Genomic DNA, 25810 nt, shown 5'->3' with positions numbered 1-25810 from the left:
TAAGATGGATTAAACCAGCAGCTTTGTTGACAATGCTTCAGACCAAAGCATGAGTGCTGCACAGAGCTGCACACCCAAGACTGGAGGTGATCTCACTGACTTCAGTCCGTGCTCAGGAATTTCCTATCAGAAGTTGCAGCCCCTGTTCCAAAGGGAGAGTCAAGGAGCAGTTTTTGCACATGCTGGGCACATTTCATGCTCTCAAGCACAAACACACCTGGGCTACCTCTCAAGTCGTGGACATTGCCTATGTTACCTAGAAATTCTGCAGCGGTGAGGTGGAAGGGAAAGCTGTGCTATTTGTGATGTGCTGCTATACCAAGATACAGCAATATAGGATGCAAATTGTTCCAAGATGAAGGATTGTGAAAACAGAAGCAGTGTTAGGATCAGTTTCTAGGCTGAAGCTACAGATGAGGAGAGCAGGAGCTTTTTCAGCCCCAGTTTTGGCTCTTGCATAGCGAGGATCCAAGAGGAGATTACAAAAAGCTGCTTTTCTCCACCTGAGGTGAAAATAGGTCTCAGCCCTCTCTGCACACCTTTCCAAATTGTGCAATTCCTGGGGAAAAGCCAGGTCAGCCATTCCAGGATTTATTCCTACATACAAAGGTTTAACTCAGCTACACAGCACACTAGCACTGTGACCAAGAAAATGAGTGCAAATCCAGAACAAATGCATTGGACTCCCAGGACAGTGACTTGGCAAAAGCCAAAAGGTTTGCAAGTATCCCAGGCACTCCCATCATTCCTCAGACCTACCACAGGTCTCCAGTGAGCAGCAACCTTGCTAAGGGAGCCCAAGAAAGTAACTGTGCTGCCAGAGAAACAGCAGGACCTGAGACTGCCAGGGCTACTCCAGGCAGCTCGGGTGGCCCACGTTTGCTCTGGATGAGCTGCCATGAGCAGAACAGGCCCACAATGATGTGTCCAAGAACAAGATATGTGTAGAATCCCAGAATGGGTTGTGTTGGAAGGGATCTCAAAGCTCATCTTGTTCCAAACCCCTGTTGTGGGCAGGGACACCTTTTACTATCCCAGGTTGCTCCAAGCCCTGTCCAACCTGGCCTTGGACACATCCAGGGATGGGTCCTGTGCCAGGACCTCACCACCCTCACAGGGAAGGGCAAGTGGAGGCAAAGAGCACCCAAAGGCATGAACTGGTGAGGAATAAGAGAACATGGGAGCTAATGCAGTTTAGGTGGCCCTGAGGATCCCCTGAGGTCTCAAAAATGCCATCACTCTCTGTGGCTCTTGCTTGCACAAGGTGGGTCAGCAAACCAGGCACATTCTCCTGCTGAGGACTCTCCAGGGGTGCAGGAATGCTGACGAGCTGTCAGGGACACAGCAAGATGTGGAATGTCTCAAACAGAACAGTACCTTGTGTATGGAGTTCAGCATGTCATTTGCTTTCCCAGGTCTGCTCACCCCTTCCCTTTCCAGCTCAGAAACATCTTTATCTTACCATAGTTCAAGCAACCTTCCCAGCTGCATCCAAGATGGAATTTAGGATTCACATATATGCATATCTCTCCATTTGCAAATTCAAATCAGATTGAGTTAACCTTGTTGGTTAAGGTTTACAGAACTTTAATTAATGTCATTATTGGTTATTCTGAAGGACTACATAGGGCTGTAAAATGTAGGTGATAATGATGCAGACTTCCAGTAATACTGGACAAGGAAAGCAAGCTTTGCAGCTGCTTTACACAGAAAGACATGCATGGCTCTCTGGAAAAAGTCCAGCAAGCACAGAAACCTTTATTTTAAATTTTTTCCTCCTTTTTTTAATGCTTTAATGTATACTTATACAGTAGCAGAATTACTCAATACTGTTTTTCTACATTTTCATAGCCCTCGATTACAAAAGTGAAAACTAAACTACATATTAGAATTAATTTTTTTAGCAGCTTATTAGAAGACTGAATTCTGATCACCTCTATTAGATTCCAGACCTGTGTATTCAGATTTATCTGATAAATGTCAAAAAAAGCAAACACAGAGAAGAAACAAATTTAACAGTTAATTTCAGCGTCATGCCACATGTGGCACAGTGCACATTAAAACACACACAGGAAATTGTGATTAAAACACAGGACAGGCATGCTGTAAATGTGCTTACCAGCTTGAGAGAAAGCTTCATGTAAAATTGGAGAGATATAGGGTGGGGGGAGAGAGAGAAAAAACAACAGTGCATCAGTAGAAGAGGAACTTTTTCAGGCTGATGTTACAATAAAATGACACAATCCCCTTGCTGTTGGAAGGCAAAATGGGTCACACTAACAGATCTGTGCAAAAGTTCACAAGATGGGCTCGGGAAGCTGCCATGACCTGGCCAGAAACAGGAATGGGAAGTGCTGCATCTGGGCACAGGTGAAATCAGGCCTGGACTGACTGACAGTGGCTACAGCAACACTGGGAGATCTCATCACAGCAACAGCACTGAGCTGGGAAAAACTCACACCTTGCAAATGTATGAGGGTCACTTCAGATTAAAAATGTGCTGAAATGCATCAGCCACTTGATGGAAGGGCTTTAGGGATGGGGAGACCCCTCAGCTCTCCTCCAAGGTTTGGCTCAGGAGTGGCTCCAGCAGCACCCAGCACCACAAGACCTCCAGGGAATGCCTGGTTCTCTGGCTACAGCCAAAGGGCAACACCCCTGGACCATCCCTGGGGATTGCAGAGTGCTGCCCAGGCAGGCACAGAAAACCATTTCACATTCTTGAACAATTCCAAAACAAATGCTCAGACTCAAACGTACTTTGGCCATAGTCAGACAAGGTCAGGCCCAAGGAGGAGGAAAAAAATAATCTGTTCTCTTGACACCAAACTGATTCTATGACAGCATGGTAAGACATTATTCAACCTCCTTAGATGATATACATGATCTAATTCTTCAGAAGTTACCACATTTCCTGGGACAGAGCCCAAACATTATCTTTTAGTGACTCAGGGAGAGCAAGACTAAAAGCAGTGTGTGCCCATGGAGCTGTGTCTCTGCCCTGCCTCACCTGCACACACAGCTCTGGGCAGGTGCCCCAGAAAATCCCAGGTGAACAACTGTGCCTGGGCACCAAACCACCAAAATTCCCCAAGCCTCTTCCAGCACTGCAAAACGACAAAACAGCTGCAGTTCAGAAGGTTTTCCAAGAGATAGGGAGACAAACAGTGCTCAGTTCTGTGCCAAGCACAAGGGAGCTGCTCGAGATCTAAAGCCAGATAGAAAGGGAGAATCCAAACTCCACCCAGCCTCCTCCTCCTCCTCCAGCAATGGGCACTGAGCTGCCCAGCCTGCTCTGGGGACAGTTGTGAAATGCTCAAACTACCCAACAAATTTGAGGTGCATAAAAGCACACACTCTGTTAACAACAGCTGAAAGGTAAAAGCTGGAAAATGCCTCTCTCCAGGCAAGGATTTCTGCTGCCAAACATGGGAACCTCTTTCCATTCACACCCTCTGTCACTACCAACAGCTCCTGGGAATGGTGTTCTCAAACAGATGATCCATTTTTATCAAAACCTCGTTTCATTAGGACTGGATTTAAAATAAAGGCTCCACACCTCTTGTGGACAGCTGATTTAAGAAATACACCTTTTTCCCCCCAAAATAACAATTCCCATTATTAGTTACCAGGATTTGTACAGTAACACATGCCAGCCATTCAAGAAAAATAAATGGCCTTAAAATAACAGTGAAATGCTGCATGTGAACTGACCATTCAGTGACAAGGCAGCAGTGACACTTCCCTCTGCAGTCCAGTCCATTAGGGAACAAACACATGATAATAATCACAGTGCCATGAAGAAACTCACTCTCTGACCTAAAGAGGCCATTAAAAAACATAAAAGCAAACAAAACCAATCCATTGGAGAGAGCAATCATAGAAGGAGAAAGAATGGTCTGAAGAAATTCAGCGTAGGCAGCTTGTGTTTGCATCATTGCTTTAGCACTCCTGTGAACTTTAGCATAGACATGATCAGCACAAATTGAGATTCTTGTACATAGATACAGACAAGACTCATGGTGCAGAATAAATATTTACCTATGAAGCACTCTAAAAAGGCACAAATGTATGCTACATGCGCTAGTGGCTAAACACTACTCACTCTAAAGGCACTAAATACTGCGGAGAATCATCTGCATCAAGGCTATTCTTTTGCTGCAAATTCAGCAAATTTGAAAGGGATTACAGACTGTATGCCCAATTCTTATGCTGTTAAGTATGACAAAAATAGAGAACTTATTAATAGCATTTCCAAATAGTACATCAGGAATTGTTATAACCAGAATAAATAAAGCAGTTCATAGGCTGGAAACAATGAAATGCTGAAATAAGTCATATTCAGTTTTCCATTTCTGAAATTTATTGGTAATTTTACGTGACAGTGATTCAGTATCTATAAACAAATATAAGCAGATTGAAAATAAATCTGCATTAAACACTACATAACTACTTTTGCCCATTCTGTTGGGTTTTCACAGCGAGAAACTTGCTCATAGCTCCTGGGAGAACAAAGGCATTTTCCCCCCGAATGATCAAATAAGTTACATTTCCTTGAAATGAGCAAATGTGTTTCAAGCTGTCAATTTAAACCAAGCCCAGCTTAGTCTTGCAGGGAAAAAATGAAGACTCTAAGAGCCACAAGCTTCAATAACACATGAGAGAGCATGAAAGCCAGCAGGTCCATGTGTTATTGGACAGTCACGGCCACTAACCTCACTTACAGAAAACGGGGTTGAAATAAATCACCGGACTTCCATACAACCAAGAAGTAATTTTCTTTCTTTTCTTTTTAGTGGCCCTGTAACAATCTCCCCATACTCTGCTTTACCCAAGTACCAGATTTAGAGGTCACATTTCTTGATTCCATGAACTATCATCATTACAGACAGTTCAGAGAAGCTTCCAAAGGCTCTAGGGATTGCTCTACAACCAAGGCACAGAACGTGTTGGTGTCCATCAGGGGTTGCTCATGATGCCCAAGACCGCATTCATTAAATAATTTAGAATAAATGTGCGGAACCTGTTTGCGACACTTTGAATTTCACAGGTCCAGCTGCTTTAATCGTGCCAATTTCAGCATTTCCAGGACTAGCAGACATCTTTCCTGCACATCACGCTGTAAGCTGCCACTTGCCTCCCACCGAATTTTCCTTGGCTCTTTGACAAAGCACACTCCCACAGCACACTCGGGCCGGCGTTGTAAGTGGGGTTAGCGACTGTGTAGCAACGGTATGGGCTGATCACACCATACTCAGACTTACAACATACTCCCTAGCCTCAACGGCACACGTGGGTGTCCCTAAAGTCCTCTTCATGAGTTCTTTGTGAATATACAAAGACTGTGTCTGCTGGTGAGTCAGCAAGAGAAAACACACATTGGTTACACCGGGGATGAGAGCAGCACCTCTGTGTTCACTGCTTCTACAGCAAAAGACAGCTTGGTGTTTAACTAGCCTCAGAGTGCAGAGTGGGAGCCTCCTGGGAACCAGGTGGGTATTAAGAGTTCAGCATGCTCAGAGAGATCAGAAAATATAGTATTTTCAAATGCTTGCTTAAATACCAAGGTCAGAAAATCTCTCTCTCAGTGCTAGAATAAACCATGGCTGTAATGACCCCACCCACCAAAAAGTCCCAGTGGTGGCACGGAGAGAGACACTGACGTGAGAACAACAAGTATTCCCAGGGCAGGTTGGAGAGGGGTGGTTTGCTTGCTGTCTCTGCATGCTCACAGAACAACAAAGTACTGATCAGTGGGGCAGACTGAGAGCTCAGTGTCGAGGGACAGGAGTGCAGAGTGTCAGAGGAGACGGGCAGGGAGGGACAACAGCAACGGGAGCGATGGAAATAAAATCACATTGTAATGAAGTCAACAACTTCCACTAGAAAGGAAACCACAAAAATTCCTCTGTGTGCTTTATGGAACTTGGATACTGGCAGTAATGTCTGTCCCAGCTCCCAGGCTGTCCTCCCTGCTCTGTCACTTCCCAGGAGCAAGGGAGAAAAGCCAAGTTCACACAATGCACACAGAGTCATTCACAGGTGTAAGTTCTACCCCTGGATGTTGTTAGTTTGGAGGATTGCTCTTTAACAAAAGGTGCTGAGGTTACTGCTGCTACAGCACGAAAACAAAAGAACACAAAATTAGCATCAACCAGCAGAATGCCGAGTTTCCTTTGTCCTCAAAATGGAATTAGAAAAAGCAGAGCAAGCATAAATGAAATTACGAGTTATGTAACTGGTTCCTCATTCTTTGTGCTCTTCTGGCTTCAACTTCCCTAAAGAGATGAAGTTGATTTGAAGCGTTACACTAATTTTATGGTGTCTTTTTAAGCAGCTATTTGAAAAAAACACAAAAAATGTATGAGAGCTTTTTCCCCTTCTCCTAGCTGCGATCCAGAATAAGTGCTCTAACAGTTCTATGGCATTCTCTATAATGGACATTTCTGCTGCAAGGGTTAGAAGAAAAAAGCTTTGAAGAAAATACAAAAATGTGATTAGAAAACCATAGACACTGACAAGAGGCAGCACCTAAATATTTAATTTTTTTTTTTTTTAACAGACTAGGATTTCATATTGGCAGTGACCACTGATACTGGTATTGGCGCCTCCACATTAACCTTGCATCTGTTGTGAATTGTTCAGGCATCTGTTTCCTTCCATGAAAACAAGATTCATAGGATTTTTGGTTTGGAAGCAAATTAAAACCAGACTGGGCACAGGACATATCATAGCTAATTATATAATTTGTTTTAACAGTCACCAGTGATTTTGCCAAATGCAACATAAGATGCTAAACCAAAATTTTAAAAGGGAATTGCTAAAACACACTGCCTCTCCAGACACGTTCTGATCTCACAGATGTCATGGAGGAGTTGTATGGGAATCCATTCATGTGTTATGTTTCAAGGATCAATTACAACGTGCAAGTCCTGCTGCTGGAATTTATCCTGCTATAGTCTTAGGACTTGCTAATGTCAAATAGTTTCTTTTCTTTTCCTTATTCCTTAAGACAGTGAAAAAGGAGTGTGATCCCGTTCTTCCTGAAATAAACTTTTTTTCCCCTGGCTTTGTAGGATTTGAGAGCTCAGGTTATCAAGAAATCCAGGAAGCACCTGCTTGGCAATTTGGCTGAATACTTTAAAATAACATTTAAAGAGCCTTGTGGGCACCTTCACTGAAGGTGTCTGCAGTGGACTTCTGCCAAGGAACAAACCCAGCAGTGCAGGGACAATTCAGAGCAAATGAAATGATCCAGAATCTGAACTCCTGTTACACTGTGCTGCCCTGCTGGTCCCTGAATGACCTTCCAAAAGTTGCTTCCCTGATGTACTTCTGTACATGTCAAATGTTCTTCTGTGTAGAGAAGATTTCCACTTCTCTGGTAATAATCACAATCCAGTATTTCTGACATTACTGCTCATGCTCCTGAGCAAAAATCAGATGGTTTTGGATTTTACAGAGGAATGGAAAAGAACTGAGTAAAGGAAATCTGGCTAAACTTAGTAAGGTTAAAGTAGTGTTGTCTAGCTGTAGCTGATATAACAGGGGTCATATAAACTGAAACAAATACCAACCACTCATTTTTCACCTGAAAAATTAAAAGGATTTGTGAGTGGCTCTTGATTTCCTTTTTGCCTGATTGGAATGATTTTATTTTTGAAGGTCATATGGCACTCTGATGATCTCTTAGTCTGACCATTTGTAAAATACAAATCACCAAGGACCTATAAAATGTGAATTTGACAAGTCTTCAAATGAGACAGAGGAAGCTGCCAGAGGTTTGCAGCCTCTCCTCCTCCTCCATGTCTCTGGATGATCCAAGGGGCCTGAATTCATCCCTCTGGGATAAAAGAGATGATGATCTGAACACTGGACTCCAAATCCTCAGGATGAGTCAGGCAGGAAAAGTATTTACATACAAACATCTTGGTAGCTGACAGGGGAAGGAAATGAAATAGAACACAGTGAAAGGTTTAAATGAAGATTTAGCAATAGCCCTTCTTTGTACATTCTCAATGAATGTGTCAGCAGAAATTTGAGGGATTCCAGAGAAGACTATAAGACATTGTTCTCATTACTTTGCCTTTCTCACAAAGCATTTGAAACAATATGGCATTCAGAATTTTTAAGGTGTGCTTGCATTTCTTAGATAGTGAGTACATAAAACAATGGCCTTCCTTCAGGAAATATTAAAAGCAATTAGCTAAAACTGCTTATATGGCCAAGCAGTTGCTCAATAGGGATTTGCACATTTGAAATAAAAACTGGCAAAGTGCTCATGGAACTACAAACCAGTGTTTTTAAGTCAAGTAGGAAATATTCAGCACTATTTTCAACATTCTGTTCTCTGAATGGCACTCTGGAGCACTAGATGGTAACACACCTGCTGACCTCTCCCTTTGCCTTCACCCCAAAGTGACCCAAGCACTGCCCAGGACAAGGAGAACTCCATTTGCCACCCCTGGAGTGCTGCCAGCACCCAGCACATCCCCAGCTCTGCTGCTGCACAGGCAGAATTGAAAGTCTGTCTCCTCCTGGGGAAAAAAAACACTGAGAAAAGATGCTCTGAGCTGAACTGCAACTGGGGAAAGGAGGGAAAGCTTTTGGACTGCTTAGAAACTTCCCACTTCCCAAGTGAAACAGGGATGGGAAGAAATGAGACTTTTGGGTTCTGAATGTCGCATTAAATGGCAATTTCCTCGCAAAGAACTGAAACTGTTTAAAACATCTTTACTTTTAATTGTGCTGTCTGTAACAAGATGAGACAGTGCATTGTTTACAGCACTGTTCTCAGTTCTTTGTAACCAACCACTGAAGTTCCCCACTGAAATCATCTCTGCTTTTATACAGCTCCAGTCCTCAGTCTTAAATGAGCGCCTGGAGCAGAATTTGGGCTTTTTTAAGTAGTCACTTCCTTACTGCTACAGTCTGCTCTAAAAAACATCTAAAATACTGAACACTTTTTTCTCCTTCCTGTAATTTTTACAGAAGAACATAATTCTAAGGACCTTCACCTAGGAGGCAAAGCCATGCTGTGCCAGCAAATTTTCAGCACAACCATGCCACACAAGAGCTTCTGGGAAGATAGTCTTTTTTTTTGTTTGAAAAATGGAAAATTTTACCTCAGAGAGCTGACATTTTAGTTACTGCTTATGAAGACCACCAAAGAGAGGATTTAATTCAACAGAAACACTCCAACATCGGTTAATGAATATAACCCCAGCTACTGTCAGGCCATATTTCCTTCTTTATCAGCAGCAAGGGAGACAGGGACACTGAGCTTGGAACAGTGTGGATGTGTCACCAAGTGTTGGTCCAGTGTGACCTAAACCCAGGTGAGCTCCCAAATCAGCCACAGAGGCTTCCAGCATCTTTCCACCATAAAATGCTCAAACCAGCATTAGCACACAGCACTGCAGCTGCTGGCAGGGGAATCCCAAATCCTGCTCCCTCAGAACCTCTCCTCTGTGGTTTGGAGCTTGCATACTGCACTGATAAAGATTTTCCACCCTGGGAAATGTGCCCCAAACTCCCCTGGCATGGCAGTTCTGGTTTAAAGCACACATGGACCACAGAAACAACTTTATTAGCACCCAGAATCAGTTCACCTTTCTCATCTCACCAGTTTCTTATGCCAAGATTCAGAGTTACCACACAAACACTGCAGCACCTGAAGCACAAGCTGAGGCCAAGTGAGCAGAACAGAAATTCCCACTGCTCCAGCAAGAATGTCAGATCATACCAGGGAAATGCCTGAACTCTTACCAACTGAAAACACAACAATTATTTTCTAGAATCCCTCTGAATTTACTCTTCTCCTTCTGACACAGACATTAAGCTGAACCCACCCTGCAGAGAAAAAAACTAATGACTTTGACTTCTACATGAGCATTACTCAATGTTCAGCTCCTCCTTCTGTATTTTGTACAATCCCTCCTCCCCCAAGACACCCAGATGGGTAATTTCCATCAGCAACTGTACTTTTTGTGGTTTCATTGTGGGGTTTTTGACTACAAACGGCTTTATAGGTCGGGAACCCTTGGATTTGTCTGCATGTTATGATAAAACACAATGGAACCGTTCACAAAACAAAAGTTTTTACATAACAGAACGTGCAATAAAAGCGCAAGGAAGAAAAGAAAGAGAGAGAGAAGAGAGAGAGAGGTATCCAGAGGAGAACTTACCCCGCGCTTTAGGCTCCTGAAGCAGTGGATTTTGGGTTTGGAGGTCATGAACTCGTTGAAGCGATGGGAGAGGGGTTCCTTTTGCTGCTTGGGAGACTGGGGGCCGTTGGGAACAGCAGAGGGTGAGGCAGAGGCAGGGGGAGGAGGAGGGGGCTGATGGGGGGATGTTAAAAGGGACATAAGCTACGTATAAGAGATGGAGAAGTGACAGAATAAAAATCAAAATAAAAAGATAAAACACAAAACGAAAATAAGCATCAAAACCAATATTTGAAATCCAGAGAAAAAAACCAATTAAATAATTAAATATTAAAGGCCATGGTTCAAAAGAGGGGAGAAAGCAGTAGTTAAGAGTCGTGTTAAATGAAGAGTTGTGATAAATGAAAGTTTTAGTAAGTGGTGCAACAGAAGAGTAACACAAAAGTATTCTGAAGGAAGCTCATGCAGACTCTTCCATGCAGCACTATCCCCATCAATTGCCCTGTTCTGCTCTGTGGACAGCTCGGAATAATGCATATGGATAGAGCTTTCAAATACCTGAATTTAAATGGATCAGATAAGGAAGGTACCTTAGTGCCCAGTAGCGTTTCTATTATCTGGAAAACAACAAACCACATTCCTTCCTGCTTCCAAATCATACCTCAGCAATGTGCATCACACTCACTTGTACAAATTATTCTACAAATTTGCTCAGGAGTTAGTCCTGGTGGTGTTTTTGTTCTGGCTACACTGATGTCAGCACCAGACAGCAAGTCCTCTCTCACACCAGCACTACAGGAATGACCCCTTGTGAACAGGGGGAGCTTTTCACTCAAATTTAAGTGGTTTGGTAAAGGGTCAGAGCAAGAGGTCAAAAATGCAAAGCTATTCTGGGCTTCCATCAGTGTTACTGCAACCTGATTGAGTCCAGTCCCCCTGACACGTCCTGGTAACCCCAGATAAATGCTGCCATGCATTATGGTGTAAAGTATGACAGTGGGATGAAAAAGGTTTAATGGGTACATCAGTTAATATGATCTTTTAAAAAGTCAACTGCTCAGTTAGTTACGCTCCATTAGTTGTGCTTCAGAGTGAATCCCAGCAATTCCCTGTTCCCAGCCACCCACCTGCTGACCCCAGTGCACAGACTGGAAAGACAACGCAAATGGAAAGCCAAGGAGAGTTTGAGGAGTGTCAAAACAGTAATGCCACATTGAAGCTTCCCACAGGTAACAATGTTAGTTGGCACACATGGCACTAGGTAAGTGGTTTACAATTCCTTCTCTGAGTTAGGAACAGAAATGGACCATGGCAGAGACGTGACAAATTAATTTAAAAACTGCAACATAATTAATGAAATTATACAAGAAAAAAAAATTAAAGATATAAAGAAACTTAAGTAACCAAAGACTACAACAAAACACCATTATTAAGACATCAGTTATTAACTTTCTGAATCTAAAATTCTATTTTAAAAAACTGAGCTTGCCAAGATTACTAGACAAGACACAGGTTATTGACAAAACACATACTAGCACCAAGCTTAAGTCTGCAAATCAGTACCTTATTTTTCTTGATGAATGGCCATAACTTGCCCTTGGATTTGCTACCAAACTTGGGCTCTGACTTGCCATCCCCTCTGGAGTTGGAGAGGCTGGATTCAGACACTGTCCTCTTCATGGGCTGCGTGAAATCCTCAAAGTCGATGTCTCCTGGAGGCTCAAACCCTGATTTAAAGGCTTCTATTACCATCTGGGAATCCTGGAATGAGACAGATCCAACACAGGTGTGAACATCTCAGGTGAGGCTTGCAATCAAATTGGTGGCACATTAAGGCAGAACAAGGAAGTCTGTCCATGTGGGACCAACCCTTGGAGTGAGCTGGCTCATTGCTGGGAAAGAACACCCTTCCAGAACCCAGGATCAATACAATCTCCACCTTCTGCAGAAAAGGAGTAAGAGTTTATGAACTTTACTGCTGAGAAAAGCAAATCACACTTCAGTAAGTGACTCATAAGAAAGATTTAAGGCACAGATTTGCTGGGATACAGCTGTTAGCAAATCAGAGGAAATTCCCAATAAATACTCCTATATAACGCAGCTCTTGTGTGATCACTCTGCCACAAGTTGACAAGCTGGTTGTGAATTTAGTGACAGTAAATGGCTGTAAATGTTTTATGAGCTTTACCCAACATCTGAGCAGCCCAAGGTCACCAGCAGCCTGGCGCCCTGGTGTGGGAGCCACTGAACCCACACTCCCTTTTGGGATTGCTAGGAGGGATGTAAGTCAGCCACAAACTGGATGTAGACTCTACAATAGCTTTGCTCTTTTGTTTTGGACAGATGGAAAAGAATTAAAAAAACAAATCAAAGCAAACCCAATCTATTGCATTTTTCCTGCTCAAGTCTACAAACAAAATTAATTATAGATAAGATCAAATTCAGACCTCAGCTTGCCAAATGCATTTAAATTTAATGGACTCAGGAAAAAATATCCTAATACACTTCTTCTCTACTTGTTTTCTTTGGAAGAGAGATTTTTATGTTATACCCTAACAGCTGTACTCTAATATCACTAGAGAAACTGTGCCTTGGCACACAAATATCTTATTATTCTCTAGAGAAGAGCATCACTGCCCTGTTACATAAGAAGATGAAATTGTTGCTTTGAAGGCATTTCACAGGTTCTGTGAATGGCCGTAGGTAAAATGCTGTTCAGGAGAAACCTAGTGGGATATAAAGATATCCAGAGGCCAGGCTCAACTGAGCAAAACACAGATACAGGAAAAGCTTTGCAAAAGTCTTCATGGGATTGGGAAGATCCACATGGATTTGAGATCCTCAGTCTGTCAGGTGGCACCATGAAAACACTACATGAGTTTTAGTAGAACAACACTTTCAATTATCCCATCCTTGTTTGACATTAAAACTTCCTGAGATCTAAACTTGAAGTAATTTTTAATGATGGATGTGAAAGCAATATGAAGAAGGATTGGAGAAGAGGGGAAAAGAATGAGAAAGGCTAAGAGAATTGGGATTATCCAGCCTGGAAAAGAGAAGGCTTTGGGGTGACTCAGCTACTGCCTTCCAGTACCTAAAGGGAGCCTGCAGGAAAGATGGAGAGAACTATTTACAAGAGCCTGGAGTCTGTGAATTCCCCATCCTTGGAAGTGTTCCAGGCCAGCCTGGATGGGGCTTGGAGCAGGGAAAGGTGTCCCTGCCCATGGCAGGGGGTGGAACTGGATGAGCTTTAAGGTCCCTTCCCATCCAAACTATTCTCTGATTTTAAGAGATTACACCATGTTACACTAAACACTCCACTGGTATTTTCTCCTATGCATGTGGATTTTCATTTTTCCCCTCTGAATTTTACAGGGTTCTTTCCATTTATTCAAAACATCCTTCCACTACAATGGAGTTAAAAATAGCCAGCATGCTCCATATATCACAGAAATAATGTCATAACAGGAACTGCAAGCCCATAACAAATCCATTTTATCTGCTGCTGTAACCCTCTGAATCAGGTTCTGCACAGGTTCACCTAGCAGTCACCACAGCTCACCCGTGCAACATGACCTCTGTGTTGTTCAAGTGGTCAGAAAGAGGAAATGGAAAAAAACTTATTTAAAACTGCCTTAGAGATAGAGTAACAGCAAACCAGTATTCCCTGCTTAATCCAGGCAGTTTTCTATGGATATTAAAAGGAATTCTATGCAGTGCAGTGAGGGCATAAAGCAATCCTATTTACACAGTTTCATGTTTAGTAACTAATCCAGCACTTCCATTAGAATCAACAAAGTTAGAAATTACTGCTCCAGAGATGAAAAAATCCTTTATGATATGTAAGAAAAAGAAACCCTTTATGGACACTACTGTTTGCAGACAGAACACACTTAACCCTTTGTAACTGCTCAAATATAACTAATTTGGTTAAATACATTTCTGTCAGTAGTGTTTACAGGAGATCCTGGTAAATTCAGTTATCAATGCTCAAAGTCATCATTTTCCAATGTCATACTTGAGCCATCAATTGGACTTATCTATGTGCAAGAGAATATAAAATTCACCCTGATTCAAACACTCATCTTAAGTTTCATGTGTGTTTTGCTAAGACGACTTGGGCAGAGCATATGCTGTGATATGAATCTCCCCAGCAAGATTTCACCATGCAGCACCAAAAGCTGTACCTCACACTGTTCTAACATGAGAATCTGTGCCCCAATTCCTTCTTTTCCCACTCAGAGAGTGATTTTCAGATTCCTTAGTTCCCTATGCTGCTCTCTGTGAGAGCAATTGCTGAACAGAGAGTAGAGGATTAATTTCAAAACTTCAGCCTCAGGCTCATGCTGCCAGTTCATGGCTCAAGGGCAGTGAACAGCTCAGAAAAGATTCCAGTGAAAAGCATGTATGGGAAATCCAAACAGGCAGCAAGAGACATGCTGTCAGCATTTGAAGCACTAATATGATCCATGAGAAAGGCTGGAAGAACAGAGGCTTCATGTAGGAAGGGAGCAGATCATTGTGCAAACAAAATAGAAAACATATTGGCCTGTGTGGTCACTGTACATCAGGAAGCTCAACAGAAATCTTAATCAGCCTTTTTATTACAGAGGCTTCCTTGCACATCCTATGAAGGAAAATGATGTTCAGAAATCAAGATTTGCTTGTTTACAGATTGCCAGCAAACCTCAAACCTGCAAAGAAATATTTTACAGAAAGATTTTGCAATAGTTCATGTAGAAAATACTTTGAATATTTCCATTATTAAAAAGCTAACTGGAATTAAGACATTTCTGAAACATTCAGTTTTCTGACTATGAGACATAGAAACCACCTTTGTAAGGATTGGTGATTAAGCATCTGAAATTATGTCCAACATCACCTTACTCTATGCAGATGCCTGCTTTCAAATTGAATTATTTCCAAAAGTAATTATCCTAATAAAATGAGAGAATATTCAAAAAAAAAAAAAAAAAGAAAGGGAAAAAGGCCACCAAAAATTAAAAAGTGTGGCAGCAAAGGCATTTCTGTTTTTTAAGCAGATTTGGGAAATAATCTAATCTGAACACATCCTGCCTCAGACAAAGGAGCTTGGGCCAAGAAGCTGTTCTTGGGTTTAGTTCCGTGACTGCAAAGCTCTTGTGCTGCAGCCTGGACCCAGGATTAATTCTCCATAAATTTGAAAACAATACTAAATATGACAGCCAACAGTGCAACACTTACATTCTTGTGATCCACTGATTCTGCAGCCTTTGTTATCTCATCCAGACACTTCCCAATGATGGGGATCACTTGGCGGTCGACTTCTGCAAAGGTTTTCATGGATTCACCTATCCTCACGATTCTTCTTTCCTCCATCTCTTGTATTTTCTAAAATATTACATTTTATTCAGGTCAAACATCAAGATTAACTTTGCGGTTTCACCCAATTTTCCTCCCCAGCTTACATCAGCTGCTTTAAAACTTAGGGATTAAATATATTTTTAAGAACAAACTAGGACAGCTGTTCTCAGGAAGGCACCAAGTGATACTGTTCCCTCAAACATCAAAATGTCATTCTAAAAGTAATCTCTTTTACTATTACTGGAAATTTTTCAATTAACTTTTTATGTTAAAAAATGCTGATTTGTCCAAATGCCAGCTTTAGACTTTTGTAAGGATGATTCCTAAGGCTTTTCAGAGAGTTTCTACAACAAATTTTCATTTTCTGTGCATGTTCAGAACAATCTTATTTTCATTCCACTGCAGAACCCAAGAATACAAAAATCTTGGTTGTCTCCCCTTCTTCTTTTCCATAGAAGGTAATTTTTGGTTTTCAGGGAGTCCTCTACATCATGTCTTGTTCACAATATATCATGTATTGTTGTATTTATGTACAATAAATACATCATATGTTGTTCCACCAGGGCTTCCCAACACATTCTCATTGCTCAGCGGATTCAGTTCCAGGATCTCCAGCATCTCTTCCAGGAGCCTCTCCTTTACCATCAACTCCAGTATTTATTTGATCCCAGGAATAGTTTACCTCAAGGCATTGGTTTGAAATACCATGAGGCAAAAGAGGAGGTGTCCATTTAGCCCACAAGTTTCAGCAGAGGGTAAGAAAGTGTGTGTTTGCCACACAAGTATCAGCTACTTCTCATCTGATGACAAGCATGTGACATTTCCTCCCTTGAAAAGGTTGCATTTTCCACTTCTGATGCATATGACCCATTACAATGGAACAGTCATTTAGAAGTTCTGTTCTACTACATTAACCTCAATTCATTCAGCCAAGCACAAACTCAGATCTTCACTCAGAATGAATCTGATGGCTTTTTTTATTCTTCCTCTGCAGTCTGTCCCTAGGCACCCCAGGACACAATCAGTAGTTTGCTTAAACCCTTTGGCATTCGCTGCTGCAGAATTATTGTGGTTCACATTTAAGCATCTCTGCAGCCTGGTCTGAACACAGGTTTTAAAGGGCTGTGGGACTTTACAAATGCAACAATGCCCAGCTGCCTCCTGCCCCAACAATGCAGATGATGCTCTCCCTCACCCCCAGCTGCACAGACACAGCAGCTGAACAGAGCAAGATTGTGAGGATTCCAAAGACTGTCCTCATCTGTCACGACATTTCAACGTCACCATCCTCATTTATTATTGATCCCTTCATATCTAGTTTAAGAAAAAGGGATAATTTATCCTACCACCTCTCAGGGGGGCAGATTACATGTAAAATTTGCTAAGAATGACCAAAAAAATAAACACCAAAAGGTAAAAGTCAGGCTCATAGAATTGAGGTGATGTGCAATATGTTCTTGACACAGGATTATCAGCTACTCTACATCCCTGCCAGTGACCCTCACCTGGAAGATGTTTGGTATGTGTGTGTAGTAATGCTCATGCTGCTCACTGTTGAACTTCTGTAGGGTGGAAGAATATTCAGCTTTGCTGTCTTCTGCCATCTGATGTCTCAGCTGGGCTTGCTGTCTTGCCTGAGGAAATACCAAAGGAAATTTATAATTTAGGCTACATGGAAAGCAATTGCATTGGGGTACTCCTCACCTTACTATCCAGCAACATTATGAGACTCTAAGAGTCTTTTGGTTTACTCCTATTTTCTGAAAAGTTTGATCTCATCAAGCACAAGCTGCAGCATGGACAGTGCTGCTGCTCCTTTCTGGGGTTACAATGTGCTATTTCCATGAACCATTTTGCATTCCATAGACAACCTCTCTTTAAACTGCATGTCAAACAGCAAAACAAATTTGCCACTCCACCTGCCCACTGGCCAGGCACCTTCCTAGGATATTCAGGGACACACTTCTTGCTCCACCCATGCCCTGGTGGATGGCACCTGCTTTCCTCTAATAAGCTGCTTCCCTGCTGGCAAGCAGTATTTTCTGGGGAAAGGGAAGTGAGAAAAAACCCAGCAGAGTTTTGTCTCATTTTCCAACATAATCATGACAAAACCTCTTAACTCTGTGTGCTCTGCAGAGCCCTTTCCCCACTCTCCTCACACAGCACTGGTGTGAAGCACACAAGGAAAGGAGAGCCTGAGCAGCAGCTGAGATGCCTCCCTTCCTATTTTTACCCACACAGATGATTTACTTTGCTACCCAACATAGCAGAGCACTGGGCAATTAATCTCACTTCTTTCCCTAGAATAATCTGTCCCCAAGTGACCCTTTCATGTTTTCAGGTTCCTCCCCTTACAGTTCTGTTCCCAAGGCCTTCTGTTATCTGTTTCACTGCCCAATATTATTCCCTTACTGCCTCTCCCATCTGTTTGGTTTAGATGCCTTTTCCTTCCTTGCTGTTGGCCTTCATACAGCAGCTCTTCTTTCTCTTCCCTTCCTACATTCCCTATGCCTTCTCTCCCTGTCCTGCTCCCCTCGCTGGAGCTCTGCTGCTCAATTTAAAAATAATTCCCTAAGACAAGGCAGAGAAATGCTGCTTTAAAAACTGTGTTCCAGGGAACACAACACAGCAAAGAATTTTAGCATATTTTAAGTGGGCTCCCACTAAAATCAGTTCAGAACAGGGTGGGGGTTATTCTTTGAACTGTTCCAAGCAGACAATAGTTTCCTGACAAAAAATCTGTGGAATACCAAATCATGGAACGTTTTTGTAATCATAACTGGAAGGTAACAAGTTCTGCCAGGAGGTTTCAAATCTCAATTTGTAAAGGAATAACCTTCTCCTGCATTTGTCAAGTTTGCACATCTCACCTAATAATTTATTTCACCTCAATTCAGATATTGCTTCTGCAGTCGATTGGAGGAATTTCACAGATCCCCTTCACATTCTTTCTACAGAAATAATTCAAGCAGAATGAGGAGATATTGGGCACTAAGTGCATCACAGGAGATGAAACAGCAGCATCAAATGGAGAAGAATGTGACTATAACCAAATAAGTGAATCTGATAAGACAGACTCTCAATTTTGCTTGTTCCCAGGGGTTTTAACTGTCCACGAAGTCCCACAAAGGATGAGTATCTAACTCCAGAAAAATCACCTCCTGCAATCAAATTCCAAGAAGCCACATCAATCATTTCCCTGCCTAAGTGCTATAAAGTTTATTAAGCTTTACCATCCACACACTCACATACAGCTACATTAAATACGAGTGGAAAACAATATATCCTTGTGGCACAAACACAAATTTACCAGGAATACAAAGTGAGCCACAGAAAGGCAGGCAGCTGGAGGAGTGGATCACACTTGTCTCCCAAGCCCTTCCTCATGTCCCAGCTGCTGCAGATCAATATCCATTTGTGAGGCTCATTCTCCTCATCTACCTAAGAGCAACCCATTGTCTGAGCTGACTTTACACCAGCCCAACTCCCACTCATACAGCTGTCTCTCTCTCTTTTTAAAAATAATTTCAAATAATGCAACTCAGGAATTTGTCCCTTGACTCTATTGTTGAGGCAGAAAAACAAGAAATCCATTATTACACATTTCCAGGCAGACCCAGCAAGCATTAAAGGCATCAGAGTTCATTTTCATGAGCAAACTCATTGGCTGGATTTGACAAAGTAACTCCGAGCTAAATGTATACAAGAGTAGACACTCAATTTCCAAAATGATCTTAACTGGCCCCAAATAAGAGGGGGCAGCAGATGAGTAAATAAAATTGGGTGCATTCCAAACCCAGAAATTTTTGTATGAGAGCCTTAGTGATGCTTTGTTTCTCTTGGCCATTTAATGCATTTGGCAAGCTTCAAACTGTTTAAATATTTTTCCAATGAGGTATTTCGATCTTAAAATAAAAATATTTTCTAAAATCGAGAAATTTTTTATTACTTCATTTTAGTATGTCACTTCCTCTAACATCACCACTTCTAATATTAACAGAAATGTATTTTATAGTGAGGATTCTGCACCCTGGTGAAGCACAGAATGATAAAAACGAATCAATGATGTTAAATTTCACATTCAAAGTAATGGATGCAGTAGCCTGGAGCTGCAGAGTCACAGGAGCTATTTCAGGAGTAATTTATAGCTGGGCTTTACAGAAAATAAAGTTTTGCCTTCTTTACTGCCCACTTGTGCATACAAACAGCTCCAGAGAAAGCTTTTTGGGGGCTCCTTAGAGTTAATGTTAAAATATTTCTCTGAGCAGTATTTCCAGGAGGAAAGGCTTTGGAATAATTGAGCTCTGGAAAACCAGACGATGACTTCAGATATAGGAGAATGATATTGGGATGCAGCTTTCAGTCAACACATTCTCTCCTTTAACTGGGCAGGGATGAGTGAGCAAGAGCTCAGTTTCCAGCCCCATATGTGAAACACAATCTACCTCTACAGACTGACAGATTGCTCAGTTGTAAGAGGTGTCAGGGCCAGGGACTCTGAATGCAGAAAAAAATCCCTTCTTCAGAGGAAGAAGGAATGAGGTCACCTTTCAGCACTGTGAAAAAGCAAAAAGGGTTTGTACACCTGAGGGGTGTGTGGGGAGAACAGCAGCACTTTGCTTCCAAATGCCTGATGCTGCAAAAGACACTCAGATTTTACACATCCCACACCCCAAACATACCTTTGTAACAGCTTTTTGCCCCCAAATAAATATGCACAGTGCATATAGGTATTGTTCCCTCCCTGCTTTCATCTAAACTCACGTGGCAGCACCAAAACCAAAAAGTCATGTTTGTCTCATCCAGAAAAGTGTTCCCAAAAATGAATGACAGCCCAGAACCTGCAGGGAGCAAACAGGTAAGCTTTGGGCTCCCACTGCCACTGCAATCACATCTGAGCACAGCCACACCAGGGGAGTGTTCCTATAGTTCTGAGAGAACAGGAGGCAAAGGAGTGTAGCTCTGATAGACTGAACCAGCAAACAGCTCACTAGCAGCAGCTAAGACTTAATATATGTAACCACCTCTGTCAGAATCTATGCAAAAGTGTCAATAAATAAAATCAAAACCAATCTTTTTCCCTTCCTGTAGACAGCCTTGCTGGTGGAGGAGGAAGGAGGCTGGACAGTAGCTAACTGCAGAGTGGTATTAACTTGCAAAGTGCTGATTTCTGGGGCTGTCTTCAGTACTTTAAAAATATCTCTTTTAAAAACTAGGCCTCAACAGCACACCCGCCTTAGGTGAAAAGTAACACTAAATTCACTAGCCAGATGAGCTGGAAACACGCACTGTGGCATCTATCTCTTAAGAGCACAAACATTATTTTCTCAAGACGGTTTTAACCACATTTCCTGCAGATTTTCTTCTTAACAACTGAGTCACAAAAACCAGAGTCTCAAATAACAATGAGTTACTGCAGATAAATTACTCTACCAGGAGCTCAGAGATGCCAGAAAGGAGATGCCAGGGTGTGCTAAAATCTGACTTGACTGAACTATTTATGGGGGTGTGTCTTTTCCCTTTAAAATCAGAAATTAGAAGAAAGTTAACCCTGCAAACTTTTGAAATAACTTGTGTTAGAGAGACATATTTAGTCTGAGCTTTCTCATCACCTGCTTGAAACCTCCTGCAGTTTATCAATATGATACAACTTTAGCAATCACTGCAGAGTTCAATGAGACCAAAGAATTACAGACAAGGGAATTTATCCATAATCCTTGCAAATATGCAGCTTTATATATTGATCTGAATGAAATCAGATCAATATATATTGATATATATAAATCAGATCAATATATATGTTAGTAAAGCTTTATATATTGATCTGAATGAAATCACACTTTATGCCTTTGAACAGGAAAATTTAAGAGAAAAGGAATATGGATGTCTATGATGGGCACTGACAATTCTGAAACAGTAAGAAAACTTTAGCAAACTGCTACATATTACATGCAGATGCTTAGAGAATTAAATACACTCATTTATATTGTTACATACACCTTCTCCCCCAAACACCTATGATATGAAGTGCAACTTGTCATAAAATGTAGGAGAAATTTTTAAAAAACCAAGTGCATTTTCTGCCATTTTTGATCTCCAGCGCGAAAAAGAATGAGGATATTTTGCTGAGAACAATTTTCTGAGCCACATTCCAGAAACAGCAAGAGGGTCAATAGACACACTGTCTTTTGGGTTTACACAGACAAAAAATGCAGCTCCTCAGGGCTGTTATGGTGGGAGTGATATGAATAACTGAAAAGGGCAGAAAAAAACTTTGGCTGTTATTCAGCTGGTCCACACTAAGTGGAACAGTTCAACTCCTCAGCAGTCGCTCTTGTCCAGAATGGCAGAGTTTCCAGTCAAAACTTTGCTGTCACTTTATTTCTTCTTTCTTTTCTCCCATTCTGCACCCCCTCTTTTCTTTCAAGCTCAGACAGCATGTGAGATACATCACTGCCAGGCCACTGCCTGCCAAAACAGATCTCTCTTTGGCAAATCCAAGATCAGACTAAAATGCAAACACCAAAAAAAAAAAAAAACCAAAAAACCCACACCCCTGCCCCCCTCCTCTCAACTACCCAATCCCTTCAAAATAGCTTAATGATAAAGGCAGGCTCAGAAACACTTCACCAATTCCAGGAATGCATTCTATTGCTCACAGATTTCTCAGCTCCAGCCTCTGGCCCTCCCTGCACAGCCACCCTGTGACCAGCAGGCTCCTTCCCCAGGGCACCAGGAGCCTCCCGGGAGCAGCAGCACTGCCAGCGAGTGCAGAATCATTAATAACAGTGGGCATCCTGCCACAGACTTCAAAACAGGGCCAGGGCTCCAGGCTTGGATTTACACAGCCTCCAAATCAAGCTCCACTGTTTACTATTTTACAATAACCAGTTGGGTCTCTCTGAACTGGCAAGCAGAGAAAGGATTGGGAATTTGCTTCCCCGAAAGCAAAAAAAAAAAAATTAGAATGGGGGTGCAAAATAACAGCAGGAGAAGAAACAAAGAGAAAAAAATCCTTTAACACTTGAGGAGGTAGAGGAAAAATATGAGACTCTGTGGATCCCTGAAATCCTTTGGCTGAATATAATATACAAATGAGCAAACCACTGACAGGGGATGGAAAATCTTCCTCACCACATCTCAGGAATTGTTATCTAGTGCAGTCTCACTGCCCACGATTCTGCCAGAACTCAGAAACTCTAACAAAAGCTATCCCCAAACAACACAGTCCTGCTGAAGCTCTAACAACAGAGATAGACTAAATTAATTAAGAAGAGAAGCACAGCAGCATCTCTCAGCACACTGCTGCAAGGCCCTAGGGAATAACTGTGCCTCAGATCCAAAAGTTTGTCTCCTTGCACTACCATTCTCATGTCATGAATACTAAATATCCAAACTCTCTGGATGACTGAACTGTGAATCCCTGCAAAAACCCAGGAGTTTTCCACACAGCTCAGAGAAATGCAGCTCCACGAGGATATCTAGCAAGTGTAATTTATTAAAAAGAAGGATAATCTCTGTGGATGGAAGGTTATGTGGATTTGATGGAGGAGGTAACAAGAAAAGATATATTTGCACACTGGGCAACAATGTTTAAATGATTTCTGGAGTACTGTTTAGTTGTACTACATAAGCAATTAAATTCTGCGGTGTATAAATCTGGGTATTGAATATAAATAATGGAAATTATTTCTTGAATATAAATAATGGAAATTTCAGGACTGGGTAATAGATTGCTTAGCTCATACTTGGAATACTGGGCACGATTCTAGTCCTCTCTCTCCAAGAAAGAATTTACAAACACAGCCAACGCAGAATGGACAGTCAGGGTTGAAAAAGTTACCAGAACGAATTTTCTAGCCTTGAAGACACACTTTGTGGATAAAATACATTGTCTCTTGGAGAGGTGAATTAGTTTGAGTGGCCAGGGTGATGCTGATACTGAGCTACAGCAATAAGGGCTTTCCCAGCAGAGATAAAGTCACTGTCCCACTCTACTCAACATTTGTCAGGCCACACCTGGAATATTGTGTTCAGTGGTCTCCACTATTAAAAAAAACAAAACCAAAAAAAACCAAAAAAAAAACCTTAGACTGGAGAAGGTTCAGAACGGCAACAAAGATGATCCAAGGACAGGGAAGCTGTCATGTGAGGAAAGGCTGACACCTGGGTTAGGTCAGCCTTGAAACAAGGAGGCTTAGAGTACCTTATTACCACGTTGTAGTGTTTAAAGGGTGACTACAGAGAAGATGGAGACTCCTTTTGTACAAGGAGTTCTATGGAAAAGACAAGGGCTAATGGGTACCACTCACCCCTGGGGAGATCCCAACTGGACACCAGAGGACAAGTTTTCACAGTGAGAACAACGAGCCATTGGAATAACCTCCCCAGGGAAATGGTGGAATCCCCAACATGGGACACTTTCAATTCATCTGAAAAGGGTCCTGAGCCATCTCGTCTAGACTGTGCTTTTGCCAAGGAACACTGGGCCAGACAATCCTTCAATTGCCTTCCAACCTGGTATTCTATGATTCATTGAAACTGAAGAGCTTACAAACTAAATTAGCTAAATTCTGAGGCCTTACTTCTTACACAGGTAGAAAGATCTGTTCCAATGCTTTGACAGAAAAAGGATGACTAAAAAGAAGCTTTCCAACTGTACAGCATGAACTAGTTGCTTTGCATTACCTTAGAACACCAATTCTCTTGCACTGGTGATTCAAACTGCAGTTGATGCTTAATTCAGAAGTTCTTCTTAAGCTTCCCCTTCACATCCCCTTTCCCTCCCTTCAGCAATCACCTCCCAAAAGTATTGTTACAAAACTCAGTCAAATTGCCACGTAGAGCATTGCTGCAGAAGAGCACTTCTAGGAGGAAATTTAAGTTTAGTTGAATTTCCTTGATTTACACTAAAACTGGCTCACGATCTGCTCTTTCATCTCTTATCACCAAACACAGGGTATGTATAGGGTACATATGGAGATTTATTAAATTCCCCAGACACTCCTGCTGGAGTCATTAACTCTCTATTGAGTAGAAATCGACCCTCTTAAATTAGTCATGATTCCAAAAGGGAAACAGCTGCTCTGCACGGAGCATCAGGGATGGCAGGTTGTAAACAAGGCTTACTCTTCCAGAAATGCAAATTGCTCTCCTGAGGGACTCCCTGCATTCACACACTGCATCATCCTTTAGGAAGGAAGCAGTTCAGGAAGGAAATTGGGGTCTGCATAACCCAGAGAAGTAACATTAAATCACATTACCCACCATGTGAGTTGATGGGAAATCTGACACACATCACAAGCAAAGACAAAGAAATTTAGCCATTTCCATGTATGGAGCAAAAGAGAAGTAGCTGCTTATTCAACATACAAAAAACTCACCACCATGCAGAGAACATGGGAAAATTTGCAGTGTCAGGCTCTCCAGTAAGAAATGCACAGGCCAGTCCCTCCTGCACCATGCTCAGGACTGGGCATACCTCCCCTGTATATTTTACTTTGCTGCTGCTGTACCTCTATAAATTCACAGCAGAGAACAGGAAAAGCAAAGCCTCTGGAACCACTCACTGCAGTATTAATAACACAAGCACTGTAAATCTTCTCCACCTTGCAGCACCACCTTTGCATGGCACTACATTTTCTACAATGCTGGTACACTCATTGTGCCAGTGGTTGCCTTGATGTGGACAGGAGAGGGAAGGCAGTGGGACAAGTCCCACTGTCACAGAGCAGATGACTTGGCATCTCCTGAAAAATTAGGACTATTAAGTAGTTCCAGTCTGCAGAAGACAGATACCCATAACCTCAGGGTATGCTGCAGTTTACTGCTGACAGACTCTGCTGACTAAACCTCAGGGGGATGTGGCAGCAGCAGAGTCCTGAGCTGGAGAAGTTCCTCCAGGTTGGTCTGGAGGGTGTCAGTGATTTCATCCAGCTCCACTGTGACTCCACTGCTGTCCTGACTCAGCTGCTGAAACACCCACCTGAGAAGTCTCCAGAGCCCAAAATAGCTTATGACACCCCTCACTGTAAGGATGTGTAAGCTCCCAGTGAAGGGATTTGTGTCCCACAGCACGGCAGCCCAGAGGCTGGAAAAGCAGTCACCACCTGACAGCATCACTGAGCACACAGGAAGATCAGCTAATCCCAGTTTCCAATTAGCAGGATTTCTACACCTACGTTCTGTCAGACTTTGCCAGGGATTCATTCAGCTCATGGCCACCCCAGGCCATGCTAAGTGTGTCTCTTTGGGTAAGGAGGGGGACAGACTCTGTACATTGTGCTCAAATCCAGTACCAA

At 42.2% G+C, this 25810-nt stretch overlaps 1 protein-coding gene across 19 annotated transcripts in view; it reads right to left on the bottom strand.

Moving 5' to 3' along the window:
- FNBP1 (formin binding protein 1) overlaps positions 1-25810 on the bottom strand; it is an 88162-nt gene that overhangs the window by 9571 nt on the left and 52781 nt on the right. For 4 of the 19 annotated variants that reach the window (XM_085077020.1, XM_085077022.1, XM_085077023.1 and 1 more), the window contains 5 exons: positions 17015-17143; positions 15390-15536; positions 11730-11927; positions 10188-10370; positions 2120-2134 (listed from right to left, as the gene is read on the bottom strand). In XM_085077020.1, coding sequence (XP_084933146.1) covers positions 2120-2134; positions 10188-10370; positions 11730-11927; positions 15390-15536; positions 17015-17143 — 672 coding nt within the window. Of the gene's footprint in view, positions 1-1934; positions 1971-2119; positions 2135-5264; positions 5352-10187; positions 10371-11729; positions 11928-15389; positions 15537-17014; positions 17144-25810 lie in introns of all 19 variants that reach the window. The other 15 variants (XM_085077034.1, XM_085077036.1, XM_085077037.1 and 12 more) reach the window with 7 other exon arrangements.

This window comes from Lichenostomus cassidix, chromosome 17 (assembly GCF_008360975.1).
Source record: "Lichenostomus cassidix isolate B80296 chromosome 17, HeHo_3.0, whole genome shotgun sequence".
Lineage (NCBI taxonomy): Eukaryota > Metazoa > Chordata > Aves > Passeriformes > Meliphagidae > Lichenostomus > Lichenostomus cassidix.
This window is presented reverse-complemented; position numbering and strand designations above follow the sequence as displayed.